Genomic DNA, 18,530 nt, shown 5'->3' with positions numbered 1-18,530 from the left:
TCAGAGTCACTGAAAATCTGGGCTAAAATTTGCTTAATATATTTGGTTTTGCTAGAGCTAGAAATTAATAGATATTTCATAAGAGGATGAAGGCAGCTAGTAAAATAAGGAACAAATATTGAATTACAGAAAATAGGATCTGGAGCCATAGAAATGCAGACCTCCCTTAGGAATTCAGGAATTGTGTTTAGGAGGTGTTTTGAACAATCTGGCCAGCAATTTTGGCTATAAGGTACCAAATGACAGTTAAATTTATAATAGTCTAGTTATGGTAAGCTGGTCTTTTGACTAAATTCATCATTACAAGCAGCCAGCCTGAATTCCTTGCTCATGGAAGTGACTGAATACATGCTAAGAGTAAGAAGGGTTTCATTGTGCCAGCAGCTTTAGAGGAATTGAAAAAAAAATAAGAAAAAGAATAGTTCATTCAAATACATCCTTTGAATACACATGCTGGCTACACTTGTATTTTCTGTAGTGTGTTGCTTGCAGTCCCCCAGCAAACCTTCACTTGCTGGCATAGGCAAGTACAGCTCCCATTAAGCTCAGCAGGAGCTGTGCTTGCTGAACTTGGCCCTCTGCCTGTAGAAAATTAAATGTGTTGGCAGGTTAGCCAGAGGATAGTGTTCTTCTATTTGGGGTGCTCGGCACTTGTTCTGAGACATTCTGGGCTTGTGGAAGACAGAAATTCTCCAAAATCAGGGCTAGTGAGGAGGACTCAGACAAATTGCTTCTTCCTTCTTTCTCTGGGTGTTAAATGCTGAGAGGCCTGAGAACTGCGTGAAGGATTTTTACTGGCAGGCTCAGCATGCCCAGTAGCGTTTCCTGCACTGTGGAATTCATGTTGCCGTCTATAATAGTGAGAACTTCTCATTTACTTTCTTTTATGAGTCGGGGGTTTTAGAGGGGACAGCCAGGTCATGGCTTTACGCTTTTTCCTCCAGGTGTGGTGGTCAGACTAGAATGTATACAGCAGGGATTGTAACATGTGCTCATGCACACCCTTCAGCACCTCGGAAAGAACAGAAGAATGTGTAAAGGGATCCTCAAAGACTATTTTTGTGTTATTGCAGTATGATCATTCTCCCTTATTCTGGGCTTTGTTTTAGCCCCAGTCTGCACTTAACTTGTTCTTTATTTGATTATTCTTCTGAATCCCCCTTTTCATTTGTGAGGGCAGCTGGGTTGTCCTATTCTGGGATTTCACGAATTAGAAATCTCCCACTCTCCAAATGTCTTGGGACACTGAGTCCTGTTTTGGAAAGTGAAGTAGGCACTTAGCAGTATAAATCCCATTACAGATAAATGGGATTCAGAATTGCTCATGCCTAGCTTTTTATTTAAATGGAAATTTTGTATCTTTCTAGCATATGGTCCTGTTTTGTTTTTTTTTGTTGTTCGTTTTGTTTTTTTTAAAAAAAGTGATCATTTTCTGTTACTTGAAATTGTGCCTAAAATAAAGCAGTTGTATGAGATGCTGGTTACTAACATTGTATGATGACTTACTTTCAAAGTTGACAGAATTATATTATCTGGAGTTACAGCACTTCGGTATCTCTTAGAATGCTTAACATAAAAATCTGATGCTGGCAAGCATTGTGGAGTATATTTATTCTCTTGCTGTGGATTAAACAATTGATTCCAAAAGATTAAAATGCCCCACCTGCCTTCTTGCACACTTCTGTTTTGCCGTGTCAAACAATATAAAATGAATACTGCACTTCCCTCTATCTAATTGAATAATTTACTGTAAATAGCTGTCATTTACTTTAGAGCAGTAGGGGATCATTAGCCAAATGGATGTGAGTAAGTCATGCCTTTAATGCGTTAGAGGGGCCTAAAATGGAATCATCTAAATGGGACCATCAATACAGCATGCTGAATTAAGTCAGAGGCACTTAAAGCTTTAAGTCCTCTTTCTTGTAAATTACATGCTTCCTCGGCAGAAAGGTAATCAAGAACTTGCATAAAATATGGCATCTTTGTTTCAAAGCTTTATTTTTAATGAATAAAATAGTACAATTTATATGACATGATTGGTAGGTATAACTGTGTTTTGGATTTCCCTCGTTTTAATTACATCCCTTCCTTAATGATTGAAGCCTTCTTGCTTGTAAGCAGCTACTTGTGCTGACTAATACTGGCTCTATTCTGTGAATGAGTAAGATGAGCAGGTAATAAATATGTTTTCTTGACTTTTATGGGCATATGACCTGACAATTATTTGCAGAAGCTGATATCTTGTATATGCAATTTTAGAAAGGTCCCAGTCAATCTTAACTCCTGAATGTACAATATGTTTTTGGCTTCTTTCACCGCTGAACTCAGTGGCAGGACTGTTGGGTGCTTTAATGCATTTGTTCTTCTCATTGACTCCTCCTGGCCCCATCTCGTTCTTCCATTGAGTTTTCTGTTCTCCTGGAAAAGGTTGGTCTTCCATTAAATCAGAAGCCAAACTCTCAAGGGCATTCCAAGAGGAGAATGTACTACAAACATTGATTGTCTTGAGGTGAGAGAGTTGATTTAAAAATTATTGCAGTTAATTTTAAATTTGGTGATATGTAATATCTATAAGAATTTTCCTTTTAGAGTTTACTTAGGTCTCTTCAACTTCAGCCATTCTGTGGCTTCTGAGCCACAGTGACTTTGTGGGAACAAATGACACGTGTTTTACAAAAAGCCAATTCCCATCTGATTTTTACTTTGCAGTTTTATTCTTCTAATTTTTTTATGGGCTCTCGGATGTTAAGCTTCCTCACCTATTTTTCCATGTTTCTTTCCCACTGGATTCCCCTCTTAATCACCTCCTGTCAATAGTCAACCACTTCACATTTTTTCTAAAATCTATTTCTGTGCCTTAGGCATTCCACTCTCACATGTATGTGGTCTTCAATTCCTAGAACTAAATTTGGGCTGATGTTGTAAAATCAACTTGAGGTTCAAGGCACACCTCCCTATCCCCATTGCAGGTATAATCTGTAACTGCACTAAAGAGATTTGAAGAATTTGATACACTATCACTTCAAAATGTGGAGAGAGGTTAAATAAGTTCCTGTGTAGTTGTGAGGAAGATGGCGACAACCTTTGTTGTGGAAAGCAGGATGATGTCTGTATTTTCATTCCCTTGATGTAACCACTGCCCTGTGTTTCCTGTAAGTGATTTTTTTCCACCCCATCTTACTGAATTTTTTATTTTTTTGAAGGTAAATTCATCTTGTGCTTTGAAACTTTTCAGAATTTGCTTATGAACTGCTTTCACTTTTATTGGATGAGTCATGAGTAGAAAGCTCTGTCCTGTAGATCTACCATGAGTAATGCTTAACATTTTCTTGGGTTCTCTTTTAGAAGACTATTAAATTAAAAGAAGAATCTGTTTTTTGATATCTTAATGGAGAATTAGGTGGCTGAGTCTCAGAACTGATTTACATTTAGCACTGCAGTAATTTTAATTTTTTCCTTGCATGTACATGTTGCTGGTCATAGCACTCTATCTTTAAATAAATAAAGATACTTTAGTTTTTGGGACTACTGTATAAGTACTCATTCTGCTTTTGGAGGCAGTTTTCTCACTGATGTCTGTATTGACAGAAGCTACCAGAGCTGGACAATGTACACAAGCTTCAAATGCAACCTTCCAGTCATGGTAAAGAATATAGTTGATAAGTGCTTCCAGGATTCTGTTCTTTAGCCTGAGTACTGAGAGAGGTCACAAGGTATTTCCCTAAAACCTCTGTTCTGAATCTTGTCCAGATAATGTGTATCTAAAGAAAAACTATGTGCTATTGGAGCAAATTTTTTTGCCTGACTGCTCAGGTGGCAGATCCTTCCTCTTGGATGCCAAGGCACTGGCACATCAGTAGATAAGTATTGGCAATACCTAGCAAGTTATTTGACATGCCTGACCCTAAAGTATTTACTGGTATAATGTAAGTGTAATTGGCACAGGCAGTTCTTTGGGTCCAGCTGATGTAAAGGTTGGATTGTTGATAGCATCTCTAAACTTAGGCACACTGAAAATAATGAAAGATGCATTTTCAGGTAGAATGCACACCCACAGTGGTTAGGGACGTGTCTGTTTTCTTGCTGAGGCCAATTATTGCCTTCAGTTACGTTGGCAATGTTGGGAGATGACGGGTGTTAGGAAATAAGCAGTTTTCTGAGGCTGATCATGGAAAATGGAGATGTCTGAAACTCTTAAATGTGAAACTATCTCTAGAGGAGGTAGGTGGAAAGACACTGGTAATTTAATAGCAAAATGAGATCTCTGGAGGGATTTGGAGTTTGCTTTGGAGTTCTCTAAATGGGAGATAGTCTCCACAGTCCACATATCACCGATAACAACCGAAACAAGTCTGAATGAAGTTTTCAGGGCAATGGATCAGCAATGTGAGTTCTGCTAAGTTTTGGTGCATTCGCAGCTGAAATGGAAGTTCATGGAGAACTTTTACATTTCTTTGTTCTTAAACAATCTCAGGTGTCTGGAGTGTTAGTAGTGCAAAGACTTACATTGGAAAGGAGTGAATAGACTGCTTTCCAAATGTGAATCTAATGTGTATCTGTCTGACCTGCAGGGAAACAAAGTTCTGTGACATAGTCATAAATAACTGCAAAGCTCAAGCCAAAGTTGAGGATAAAATCCCCATTGGTCACTGTTATATTTTTCTATGGGGAGGAAAAATGAAGTCTGGAATCTGAGCACTCCTAAGCCTAATGATTAGGAATTCATTGAATTTGGCTGCTAATAGCAAAATCTTGGCTCTAGGACCTTTATTTCCAGCTAATTCCAGTATATCTGTCTCTACTTGCGCCATCACAAACTGTTACAACTGCATGATAATAAAGGCAAATATTTATCAAAATGTTAGCTCTCTTCTGCAGTGAGACCTGTGCTGTTTAAAAGATAATTTTTCTTTTCTTTCAACATCACTTTTTAGAAAATCATGAGGACAAACAATGCAGCCATCCTGGAACAGGCTGTGTAGTAGTTCATTGTGTACTCAAAACCTGTGTGCCAGTTCCTTGCGTCATGGGTTACCGGACATCAGCTGAGGAGCACAGTCAGTTACTATAGTTCAGCTGATAAATGAGAAGTTGTTGAACTCCTGTAGTTTGCTACATATTGGGGAGTTACTGATGCGAAAGAAGACATAGGTCATAACCTGCACGCCTTCCAAATTTGGAGGTTTAGTAATTAAAAGTACTGTGACGCACAATCACTTTTTAAATGAAACTTCACAGGTCCCTACTGAGTTACCGTATTTGTAGGAATGGCGCCATGTAATGCAGAGTTACAATGTATATTAGTAAGTATTGTTATAAACTGATAGGATGTGCCTTTGACTCTACAGCATGGCTGGGTTTTAAACAAAAGGCCTAACAAAACCCCTTGTTGCTCTACATTAATGTTTTTTGTCCTTGTACTCAGTGCAAGTGGCAAATACTGGGGTTTGCTTTCCCATTTTCACTGAATCCTTAGTCATGCAAGTTTTTCACTGATAGACATATTTCTGGAAAAGAGCATTCAGTTGTGTTCTGTCAGGACCATTAATGTTGCAAGCTCACAGGTGTGGCATAGTTCTTCATATGTACATCTATCAACATCCAAACTTCACTTGCTAACAAAAAATACTCCTCTCCTTATGTTTCTTATTGTTTTGGTGCCTGTGTTCCCTTCATTGGCCCTTCTGCACTAAAACTTCAGCCTATGAATTCGGAAGAGGGGAAACGTAAAAAAAAAAAAAAAAAACAAATTAACAACATTATCAACAACAAACACAAACCCCAAAAGTGCCAAAGAAAACTGTGTCCTGCACAAGGCCAGGAGTTGGACTCAATGATCCTCATGAATCTGTTTCAACTCAACATATTCTATCAACCACATTGCAGTCTACAGTCTCCTCATGAGGGGAAGCAGAGGGGCAGGCACTAATGTCTTCTCTCTGGTGAGCAGTGACAGAACCCAAGGGAAATCATGGAGCAGTGTCAGGGGAGGTTTAGGTTGGATATTTGGAGAAGGCTCTTCACCCAGAGGGTGGTTGGACGCTGGAACAGATGAACAGATTCCCTATGGAAGTGGTCACAGCACCAAGCCTGCCAGAATTCAAGTTCAAAGCTTTGGACAATGCTCTCAGGTACATGGTGTGATACTTGAGGCTGTCATGTGCAGGGCAAGAAGTTGGACTTTGATGATCTTTGGGGTCTCTTCCAATTCAGGATATTCTATGATTCTAACAAAAGCATTACATCAGGTAATAACACTTGAACTTCTTTTTGTTGGCCTTCTGGAACTCTGTGAAGGCTTGGGAGTGCTCATGACAAAAGAAGTGAATGCAGCATGTTTACTTGAAGTAGGCTTTGCATTTCCTGCTCCAACACACAGCTTTGATCTCTGGTTCAAATCTAATGTGTGCAGCCTTTAGCTGTGCTAGGAGTTTCTGGATGTGCTCTGCTCATGTTACACCTACCCCGAGACACCAAATACGGGAATAATCCTACAGAGCAGTTTTGCCTCTAGCCCTGCTGGGGATTCCCTGTCTGTGTTATTGCCACAGCTTTTTGGCTCCTCCACATTTTTTGTGCAAAGGACAGAGGAAGAAGAAAATGTCTGAGTGGATACTCTTTGGCAGTGGTTCAAAAATATAAATGCAGTATTTTCTCCTTACGAACAGGAAAAAGCCCACTGCTGCTTTATTACTTGTTCTTTACGTAGAATTATAATGACTAGGCAGTATAGTTCTGCTGACAGGCTCTCTGGAATTGTTAATTGGAGCTTATTAAAGGAAAAAGCAAGAAATAGAAACTATACTCAAACTTTGACATATGCTCGATGTTCTTGCTTTTTATGTATAGGTAATTTCACAGCATAGTCAGACTATTTTTTTTCCCCCAGCTTTTAGGAAATTTGACTACTAGATTTGCTGTGTCTATATAGAAGAGGCAAGCTTGAAGGTAGAGTCTGCAATAAGCATGAAGATAGCCTAGTGGAGGGGAATCGTTGTTCAGAGAGTTGGAATCCTTGAAAGTGTGTAACTCAGCCACATGTGCTCAACATGTTCCTTGGTGTGTGTTGGTTCATCTCATGTGCTTGTTGTCCAGTTGGATCTCCTGCTCTTGCCTTTCGTTGAGTAACCTTTTTAGGAGGCAATAACTTTGATCTCTCTTATCTACTTTCTTCCATTTTCTTTTCTGTAGTTCTCTTTGTTTTTCTTTTCCCCACTGTGTAGAAGAAAGGTGAAAAAATTATGCTGAACTTCATTAATAGAAATAGCAAATTTATTAGTAATTCAAGTAGAGAGGTGGTTAGTTGACTAGAGACAGCTACTCTTGGCCTTTTGTGATTGTGTTAAATTTTAGACAAATGTGTGTTTAATCTGTACTGATCTAAAGCTGTTTTTAAGGTTTTAATTGTTATGACAAAAAAAGAGCAATTTGATATTAACTCTGTAAAATGATAAACTTAATCACTGCTGGGAAATATTGTGAAAATACCACCACTGTTTACCATGTAATGCCTTGTGATACTTCCAATAGAGACTTGTCTAGTGTGGGCTATGACCTGAGTTAATAATATTGTTTTGCTCATCTCTGTTGAAATGTCACTTGTTTTTTTTTTTTCTTTAGAGGAATATCAATGCAAATAAAAATGTCTTTGAGACTGCCTGTCTGACTAACTGGAATGGATATTAAGATGAAATCTTTTCATAACAGAAAATGGATTGTACACAGAGATGTGCAAATATATTATTGTCCTATTTCCTTGCAATGAGTTCTTTGTGTAGGTCCTTATTCTTTTCCCTTTGAAGTTGTTAAATACAGTGTCATCTTCTCTATTTACTTGTTTACAGTATTGAATGCTGGAATATTTAGTTTCAATTTGTACTTGCATCATGTTTAACTTTGGGTAAATTACTTAATTGTTTCTCTGTTTCCTGCCTCAATAGGAAAAGGATTTTTTATCTCTCTTAATTCTAAGAACCTTTTGGAGTTTTTGCAAGTTTGTCAGAGAAATAATGAATCTTGGTTGCAATGTCATTACAGTTGGAAGACTCGTGCTAATAACAGAAAATTGTGATATTCTGGAGGCATTTCTTATGAGCAGCATAGTCCATACTTGTACAATTGTACATTTATACAATTTAAGGTGAAAAAATCCCCCCCTGTTTTCCTTTGTACCCTACACAATGGCTGGTTGAAAGAGCAGCTCTTTTATTTCTGATTTCTCCAAATGGATACTGGGACACAAGATCCTGCCTGCTGTTGAGGAGACAAGATAAAATCCCTGGTGTCAGGGTAAATGAGACCAAATCAGGGGAGTTTCACTTGAATGAATTTACTGCCAATCAACACAAAACTTGGATCTCTAACACCAGACTATCTCCAGCACAGACAGGACACAGTCCTGTTGGAGTGAGTCCAGAGGAGGGCCACAAAGATGATTAGAGGGATGGAGCACCTCTCCCATGAGGAAAATCAGAGAGAATTGGGATTGTTCAGCCTGGAGAAGAGAAGGCTTTTCTGGAGACCTTAGAATAGCCTTCCAGTACCCAAAGGGAGACACAGGAAAGCTGGAGAGGGACTTTTGACAAAGGCATGTAGTGATAGGACAAGAGGTGATGGCTTTAAATTGAGAGCAGGTTTAAATTAGATATTAGGAAGAAATTCTTTACTGTGAGGGTGGTGAGGTACTAGAACAGGTTGCCCAGAGAAGTTGTGGATAAAGCCAGGTTGAATGGGGCTTTGAACAACCTGGTCTAGTAAAAGGTGTCCCTGCCCATGGCAGGGGGGAAGTGTTGGGGATCCCCAATTCTGGCCTCAGCTGCCCTTACTTTCAGGGAGCTGTGGGAGGTTGAGGTGATACCAACAGTGATTTCCTCTCAGTCTCCTCCCCCCCATGGAGGCTACAGACCCCTCCTCAGGTCAGCCCTGGGGCTGCAGACCCCTCCCCTGCCCTGGTGTGGAGTCTGGGCTGGATTCTGCTACTGGTCTTGTGCTCACCTGGGGGCTGTCACCTCAGATGGGGACTCCCCTTGTAGGCAGGGTGGGGGCCGTCAGAGACATGTCTGTGAGATGCTGATTTTACAGCTGATGTGTCCTTGATTGCTGCATTGTGTCTAGTCTTGGGGACGTAGGGGGAGAAAGGAAGAGATAGAAGGAAGTTGTTTTTCAGCCTGATGGCAGCTGGGAATCTTGGAAGAGAAAGCTCTGGTGCCACATAGAGGCCACAGATGCAGGAACTGCCAAGGCTGAGAGCAATCCACATTGAAGAGAGCTGGTCTGCAAACCAAATGGTGAAAACCTGTTTTATCCATTTCTCTTTGGAAATATCTTTGAACCCAAGTGACCAGGAACAGGGATGCCCCTGTTGTTTTTGAATTGAGACTGGTGTTGGTGCAGGTGATGTTGAAGTGGCTGTTTGGTTTAAGGAAATAGGAAAGCCCTATGCCATCTATCAGAAAGCAAAGAAAGTGTAAATATCAATGAGTTGTACCCCTCAGAGTTTTATGATATTGACTTGCATTGCTGCTCCTCTGAGAACCAATAAACTCTTTCATATGGTGATTATTCTGTGTTGCATTAAAGATAAAATATAGCTCTAGAGTGCACAAACTTGACACCTATTATTCAGTTCCTGAACCTCAGAAGTAATTATTTTCTAGTGCAACTGCCTCTAAAATGCTGATTTCTAGAAATGTGACCACTAGTCAGTTTGTTCCCAAAATATTGCCATCTATAGAAATTGGGGTGCCCCTTTTAGAAGGGGAGATTTTAGAGAATTTGATAAGATTAGAAAAAAAAAAAAGATGCCAGGTGATAATTCTAGTGGCCTGTTGCCTAATATATTTTTGAGGGGGATTGGGAGAAAGGAAGTCATAGAATCTGTTATGCCCTTTTCTATCTTCTTATATTAAATATTTTCATAATGTAGTCCATGATGATAAACTCCATCTTTCTAGAGATTTTGGATCTAAATGGGAAATTTGCTAAAGATGTATTGTAAGAAAACTCATGCCTTGGCAAAAGGACTTGTAAAGTGTATGTGATGGTAGATCTTCTCCTTTCCTAATCTTGGAGAAAGCTGGATTACCTGGGTAAACAGGCATCTATGCTTTCCCTTATGATGCAACCAGAAGTTGCTGATTGCATTGCATATATTTTCCAAGTCTGTTTTCATGTGATCCACTTACTAAAATAAAGATATGAAATGAGCAATCCAACACCTCTTGCTTTAAAAGCAGGTTTTGCCTTGTGATGATCAAAAAGAAAAAATTGTATGTGTTCAAGGAGGGCTTTAAAAACAGGAAGTGGTTTAGGGAATTGAACTCTGTATGCAGAGGAATAGGACTGGCCTCAGATTTCACATTTTCTTTACTTTGACCCTCAAGAATCTACACAGAAATGTTCCTCATCTGTAACTTTCAGGATGACCTATTTGAACTAAAGATTTATCAGCTTCTCCCCTGTGCTCCAACCCACTGGATATTTCCAAGGTATAGGTGAGTAGAATAAGGCTGAAATGAGAACTATCCAGAACACAAAAGAAGTAGCACAAACTCCAGTTTGCATGAATAACTACACTTGATGGAGATAGATATAGATATATACCTCTCCCATACATATAATATATACTTTAAAAATATTTAATGTAATAGAAACTTATGATTAATATATAATAAAGTATAAGACTTTTTTTGACAAATAAAAATATAAGTGAATATAGTTAAATAAACAGAGGTCAATAAGTATGTATTACATATATTTTTTGTATGTATATATTCAGGGACAGGTTAGATGAGGCTTTGAGCAACCCGAAAGCAGGGAAAGTAATAATGAAAGTAATAGAAGGTGGATGGTACCTACCTAATGGGAAGTATCCCTACCCAAACCTGGGGGGCTGGAACTAGACTATGTTTAAGGTCCCTTCCAAAACAAACCATTCTATCATATCTTAAGAGGTATTGTCCAAGATAGAGTCTTGTTTAAAATGAGATCGTCTCTCTGCAGAGGGCAGAGAGAAAAGATGGGAAGAAATACACAATAAAAATCTCTGTAACTGAAAATTAATTTACCTTTCACATAGTACTTGAAGTGTAAGGCATAAACTTTTCAGCAGTGCTTCCTCTATGATTATTGGTTCTGCAAGAGCACTTACCATGAATGAATGCCATAGGTAGTGACTGTTCCCACCTCTCTCTCCCAGTTTTAATTTGGCATTCTAGGAGTGTGGCACATAGATCTGCGTATATGATCCCATGGTAATACGACATGTTTTAATGCATCATTTAAAGGACTCTTCATTATTTTTGCTCCTGGTTTTATGGTTTCTTAGATTTGTGACATCCAGCTTAATTCTGAGTTGGCTTTTACTATTGTAATTAATTAATGTCTTTATAAGACTCCTACAATGCAAAATGACATAGGATTCTGTCATTTTGAGACCTGAAATGGCTAGTGTGGAAAAACTTCTGATGGTCTGGGTGCGTTGCTGAAGGACAGAATGTATGTATTTACTTTCTGACCTATCACATAAATGCTGTCAGAATTTTGCTCTTAATTTGATTTGTGGCATTCCATTAACAGTTTTTCTGTGTACAGGAGAATAATAACTAATGATTCCCAGACTCCCAGAATTGTAAAGTAAGGGCAGGCTCTGTTTGGCAGAACAGAGGTTGTACTTTAGTACAGACAGGAACTGTTCATATTAATCAAGTGATATCTTGTCTGAAATGACTTTTAGCTAATAACTCTTATTCTCAGGTTAACCATATTGGTTATAGGCAGCATGTTCATCTAATTCAAGTGATTATTAATAATCAAAGGGTGTGTGGATTTCTGTCTTTTTCTGAAAGAGAAATGATGCTCTTGATTGACCTTATTTTAAGACATTGTTAGTGTTGAAATTATGATAGGGGTTGGAAGGGGAGTGGAGAAAGTTCATGGATTTGCCTTTTGATTAATTATTAAGGACATAATTTTGTGATAAAGAACTTTAGGGCCATCAGTAGTAGAAAAAAATGAGTCACATTTCACATGTTATCATGATACTTTTGGTCATGGATGTTGTTTCCAACAGAAGCCTGACTGCTGAAATCCTCCTAATTTCTAGCTTGTTAAAGATAAACTAACATGTTAAATGATGTAGAAGAAATTTAAACTGGGAGATTTTACAAGATTTTACAATTTGTTTACCTAGCAGGAGTAACATCTTTTGTAGATTGTTAAAACACGATGTGGCACTGCAGAAGCTGCTCTCCAATGGTAAACAAACTTGAGCAAGAGGAGGTTCCCAGCAGGGAGTTCTTGTAAGGCAGGAGGGGGTCTGTTGTTGTGAAACAAGTGTGTTAACAGGTTGCAGCTGCATCACTCTACTAATGAGGTGTTGCACAGCTTTCACAGGTGCTGCCAAGCCTGGCGTAAGTCAGGATGAGACTCTTCCTTCTTTAACTTATGGCTGGGCTAGTTTGGCAGGTTTTTTAGGCTCTTTTTAGTTCTCTGTGTCAATTGCTGGCAAGGCTTGGTGCTTGTATATAAGCAAGTTCCCTCTTCCTGGTCATGTGGTGTTTGTTTATTTATTTACTTATTTTTTTATTGGTCATGAAGACCACATCCTCTGCTGACACTGCCTTTTCTGCCAATAGTGCTTACATGCTGTTTCAGGGGTGATGCCTTGTCTTCTTATGAAGCCCAGTTCTCTGAAAGAAGCTTTTGGCTGACTGTCTTAGATGGGATTGAAAGGATGTTTGTGATCTGCTTATCTACATCTATCCAATAAACACGAGGAAATAACATCTTAAAATCGGATCCAGTGTTAATACAGAAATGCAGGACATAGAGGCAGCTGCCTTGGATACATCTAATTCCACACGCACACCCTGCTATCTGCCAGAAGAATTATAAGTCATTATTTACAACTGAAATACAAGTCTGTGTACAGACATATATTTATGTAAAATCCAGTGTAAGGTGTTAAATAAAAGGCCTTATAATAGTCCAATAATACAATTTTATTATTTCAGTGTGTCGTTCAGGCTTGTACCAAAATCACCAACATTGCAAAATACAAGTAGTGTTATTTTTTCGTACAAGTTTACCTAGACAGCATCTCTGACCAGCTGTGGACCTATTCAGTGGCCACAGAACCCACTGGAAAAACCAGACTCTCCTGCTGAACTCTACTGATGTTACCTGTTAGTATGCATATACTCAATAAATGTGAGTATGTGTATGTATACACACACATGACGTCTACATGGTCAGCTGTGGGAGAGGACATTCCTTTTAGGAGTGCTGACTAGAGCTCAACACTGTGTTGTGGACTTGAGTAAAAAGCAGCATCAATTAAACAGAAGAATTCATCAGTCTTCTTATAGTCTTTACCAGGAAGTACAATTCTTGGTCTTACCCAGAAAGATGAACGAGAACACTGAAAACTGAACGTCTGCCACTGAGCACAATAATTGCCCAGCACGTGGTGGAGCCATTCCAAGCAGGATGAGGAGCCTGTACCATAACAGTCACTGGTTCTCCAACTTCTCTTGTTGTCTTGGGGGTATTGTGGGTCCTCTGGCAGACTGCCAAGTGCTTGGAGAGAGCATTTTCTCATGCTACCAACATTAACTTGGGATTAAAGGTTTGAGCTAATATCTAATCATAGTCTTGAGCCAGACAGTCTGGTTAAGATATTGTTGTGTGTTTTGTTATTGTTCCTGGGGCGTAAGTAACCTCTAAGTAGGAGTTGATCATGTTTTTAGAGGCTCTCAGACATAATATAAAAATGTGTTTTGCGGGAAGACAGCATATAAAAACTTGCATTTTTGTCAGGTTTCTAATTTATGGTGAACAATGACATGCAATAATCTAATTTATGTCTGTGTACATTATGTCACTGATCACAAGTAATGGAGTACAATCAGGTGGCTTTGATTTGTATGTTAGAAATTGTTAGTAGGCTGAGCTAATGGTGAAGTAGCTTTAGCTTGCCAGAGGGAAGCTGTTGATTTAGTGTTGGTAGCATAAGAAGGTAAATCCCAGTCTGATGCTGAGCAGAAAAAGATGGCTAGTGTCCATGAAATCTGTACTTCTGTAGGTTGAAAGATTTATTTTCTTGGTCCTTTATATGATAAGATTCAGGAGGGGAAACTTCATCTTGGAAATTAGGGAAATTAAGATGTTCAGCTTTGGTTAAGGGTATCGCCTCCAAAGGAAGACAGTGATAATTGTGATATTTGGCTATTTAAAGAAAATGTGATTATATCATTATTTGCATTTGGTAATCTTAAATATCTTCGAAAAAGGGAAAAAAGTCTACTAGTGAAAATAAATGAAGATAGCTGATTTATTCCAGCTAGTGAAATCTTTCCATCATATGCTAAATGCTTTGAATAACAAAGCCCAACAATAAGCTTGTTTTTCAAATCTTTGTGTGCATGGGAGCAGAAGGATACATACTAACATTTGCATGCTTGAGCACATGAATTTTCAGTCAGTCTATCTAATACCTGCAATCCTTTTAAAATGGACAATTCAGTAACACTTAAACTGTCTATCTGTTTTTTTTAGTGTTGGGTTTGGGATTTTTTTACAGATTCTTCTCCCATGTTTCAGTCTTTTAGTCCATACATCTTATTTCCAGGAAAATCTGGAAATCCTGTAGGCAGGAACACAGGTGACATCATTACCAAAGCAATCTGGTGCTAATAGTGGACAGAGTATGTGAACACATTATGTTGATTGTAATACTTTGAGGTACTCAGGACGATGTTTGTGAGATCTTGGGGAAAAAAACAAGGACATGCATTAGTAATGAGATGAGTTTGCTAGGAAAGATTCTGAGGACCACTCTGTGGCAATTAAGAGCAATTTGGAGTGGCAAATATCTTAAATGCTGGCTGGCTTCACTTGCAGAATGTAGCCAATAACCAAATAGCAGAATTTCACAAGCAGCTACATCAAAAACATTCTGCCTTAGCTGGTGACACAAACAGCAGTAATTGCCTGTGTAAAGTATTTTCTTCAGGAGTGAGATTCATTGATCCCAGTTTTTTCTTCACATCTAAGAAACTGTAATTTCCCCACTGTTCCTGTCTCCTCGCCCAAATTAATTCATCTCCTCCTTGTTCTTCATGAGTCATAGATTAATCTTTTTCTTCAAATATTTTGCATTAGTTTTCTGTGGCCGTGTGGGTGAGAGCAAATGACTTCACTTCTTTTGGTAGAATAAATCCTCTACAGCTTTTGTTGCAAATATGCATTGATCTGTAGTAGGTAGTGTAAGATGAGGCTAATTAAAAGAAGAGGGAAGGAGACAGCACCCCTTCCTTTTGTGAAAATGAGGAATCTCTCTCCTCCTTTCTTGTATCTTTCCAGTACAGTTAAGGTTTGGATGCATCTTTTGGTAAGTGGGTATAAAGGGAAAACATGGAGGAGGAGTGTGTAGCATTAAAAATGGATTAAAAAAATGAAATTGTTTAACATGGATGGGATTAATACTTTGGTAGCTTAGACATCAAGGACCTTTCTGTAAATGTAGTACTAAATGATCCTGAAATCATATGAGCATACGCTCACTTGTAATTTTCCTCCCAGTAACATGAAGAATTACAATAATACTCATTAGATTTTTTTCTGGAGTTCAAGTTAGTACAAAATAAATGAGGCTAAATAATAACTCAATATTAACTCAGAAGTGTTCAGCCCAGATGGCTCTGACCTCTGCAGCAGTCCAGGAAGTTCAGGAAATGCAAACCCTATGTTGCTTATGCCATGGAATGTACTTAAGGCCCTTGGTTATCTGCTGGAGTTGTGAGGTAGTCTGTGGAAAAGAAGCTTTTTAAATTGTTTTTAATGAGTTATCTCCACAGATGAGTAGGGCAATGCATGGAGAGGCCTGAGTTTCTCTAGCTTTACTAAATAACTGTTTTCTTTCTAGATCCCAGCCTATGGGGAAGTGCACATAAGAAGAGGATAAATATGGCTTTTAAGGGCGAGGATCACTTAGATTCCCTTTCATTACCAGTTCAGCGGTAAGTGGTGCATTCTATCATCCAGCTTTGAGTGATTAAATGCCTCTGAGGCTGCAGCTGCACTTTCCTTTGAGGACCCAAGGATGTTTAAAATCTCATTTTTAAACTCAGTAATAGGTAATGTTCCTACAAAATGTTGAGAATGAATGTGGAAATCTGAGATGTATTTCTTGAGGCATTTGCAATTTTGTGTACCTGAAGTCTGGTAAATCATGACAGTGAAGACGCAGCCATCATTTTTAAAGGATGACCATGTTTGCAGTAGAGATGTGATTGTGTTTACTGGATCAATTCTTTGTCGTGATGGAAATCCCTGGAACTCGCTGCTCTCTGTGAATACTGCTGAAAACTGTAAATATGAATCTTTTTAACTTGGTTGACTTTTTTCTGGTGTAGATATGGAGCTATGGTAATAATACAAAGGCTATAGTACAATCTCTCCAATCTGTGTTGCCCATTTGGGAGCAGAGACACTGGTGATTCTGCTAATCAACAGATTAAGAAAAATAAAATTTATCTGTTGGTTGGCATCTAGTAGCTGTATCTAAGCAGTATAGTTCTGTTTCTAGCATAATGGATGTTCCAGGAAAAGGAAAAAAAAAATGAATACAATAGCCTACAGTCTTCATATGTGGCAGAACTGGGGTGGTTTTGTTTTTATTTTGGGAAAGGGAGGAAAGGTGGGGCTGCTGAATGCAGGAATAAAATCAGAAATTAAAAGGTTTTGAATTTCAGTCTTTCATCCAGTATTCTTTCTTCAGATCACACTGTAATTGCATATCAGGAACCACTTAATTATGATAAAGAATCTCAAAATGTGATGCTCTTCTTTGTCAGTAATTTGATATTTCTCTACCTGAGTCTTCCAGCAGATACTTTGGCAATGCCATTAAGCTCACAATCACAGTAAAACCATGTGAATATATTCTCTTTTAGAAGAAACACTATATGGAGGAACATAGTTTGGGGATACCAGATTCCAGGACAACTGTTACTGTTCATTAGATGTTAGCTTAAACTTGCTTTGGAAATAAGTGAGTCCTAGAATCCTGAAGAGCCAAACATAGAGTGGACTAGCATAAATAGCAATGAGGTGTCCTATTTTACTTATTAGTTTAGTTTTGTTCTGTGGGGTGAAGCCATGGAAGATCATTTCGGATGCAGACAGTAGTGAAGGCAGGCCAATGACTTTGCTATGGAAATTCTCAGGCTAACCAAGTGGTCAGATAAAGTGCCAGACATCCAGGTTAATTTCCTGGTGATAACTAATGGGTTTCACAAGCTGAATCCTGGATCAAAAGCCAAAGAAGCTATTATAGCCAACTGGGGCAGTGCAAGACTCTTATAGCAGTAGAAAACTATCTGCATAGGCCCTGTGGGTGGCCAAGGGCTGATCCAGGCTGGTGGTGGCAAGATTGTTTGCCCATACGTAAATGGAGAAATTAACTGGAGGCTCTCTATGCTAGCAAATGGAAATGTGGAGGAGGAATAATGCACTTAAAGATAACAGCAGCACAGAACTGAAGAGCACTGAATTTTGTAGGCTAGCGACTTCTAGAAAAGGAAACTGCCTGTGTGCAGTGTTCAGGGAAGAAAAGCTCTGCCATGATATGTGAACAAAGCCACACCATCTCACAAGGACTCTGCACTAAGATGTAGCTTAGCACAAGAAGTGACTTGGAGAAGTCCCATGTCGCAAGCATTATGTTCTGACAAACAGCTTGGCTCAGCAGGGCAATCCTCTATGGCGGAATTTGAAAAGAAATAAATGTTCTCCCCCACCCCCAATAAAATATGAAGCTCTTATTTTTGGTGTCTCTTTTGAAAGAGAATCGTTTTTTCTGCCAATGAGGATTATTTCAGATAAAACCCTTGTAACAAATGGGGAGACTGAAGTTGACAGTGGCTGGAGAGGTGAAGACACAGAGAAGGCCAGAACTGAAAAAAATCTGTTTTTACCCCAAGAATTCGTCAGAAAGAACACAGTATTGGGTAGATAATAAAGTTCAGGAGTTGTATAAAGTGTTTTTCTTGATTATTAAAAAACCCAACAAAACCCACTCCACATAACAGCTTTTCCAAAGAAATGGAATTTTTATGAGATTAGGCTTTTTGTCTGGGTTAGAAAAAGGAGTGATATGGCCCCTGTTTAAAGAGGATTTAAAAAAAATTTAGTTTTCAAAATAACAAAATTCAAGTATTTTTAATTCATTATTGTTCCTGTATCCAAGCCTAGGATGTATGCCTGTCTCAGGATTCCAGTTCATGCTCCTGCTTTTTGAGAAAAGGGACTTGAATTCACCTGAGGGTCTGTGCTGTTGTGTCCTGTCACAGCGAAAATCTAACACAAATTCAACTGAGGGTCAGTCCTGTGTAGCACCACAACTGTGTCTTGCCTCACATTTAGGTCAGAATATTTCAGAAGTAAAAACATCCTCAAGCAAGAATATCTGTATCCAGAGGAAAAGTGTACCATACACATGGAAACAGATTCCAAGTGTTTCCACAGCA

At 38.7% G+C, this 18,530-nt stretch overlaps 1 protein-coding gene across 1 annotated transcript in view; it reads left to right on the top strand.

The window, feature by feature from the left end:
* The window catches only part of INSC (inscuteable homolog (Drosophila)), a 138,039-nt gene that overhangs the window by 27,068 nt on the left and 92,441 nt on the right, over nt 1-18,530 (top strand). Inside the window, exon 2 of the mRNA XM_017807111.1 lies at nt 15,926-16,019. Coding sequence (XP_017662600.1) covers nt 15,967-16,019 — 53 coding nt within the window. The 5' untranslated portion in view covers nt 15,926-15,966. The remainder of the gene's footprint in view (nt 1-15,925; nt 16,020-18,530) is intronic.

This window comes from Lepidothrix coronata, unplaced genomic scaffold, assembly GCF_001604755.1.
Source record: "Lepidothrix coronata isolate B3197 unplaced genomic scaffold, Lepidothrix_coronata-1.0 Scaffold1, whole genome shotgun sequence".
Classification (NCBI taxonomy): Eukaryota; Metazoa; Chordata; class Aves; order Passeriformes; family Pipridae; genus Lepidothrix; species Lepidothrix coronata.
This window is presented reverse-complemented; position numbering and strand designations above follow the sequence as displayed.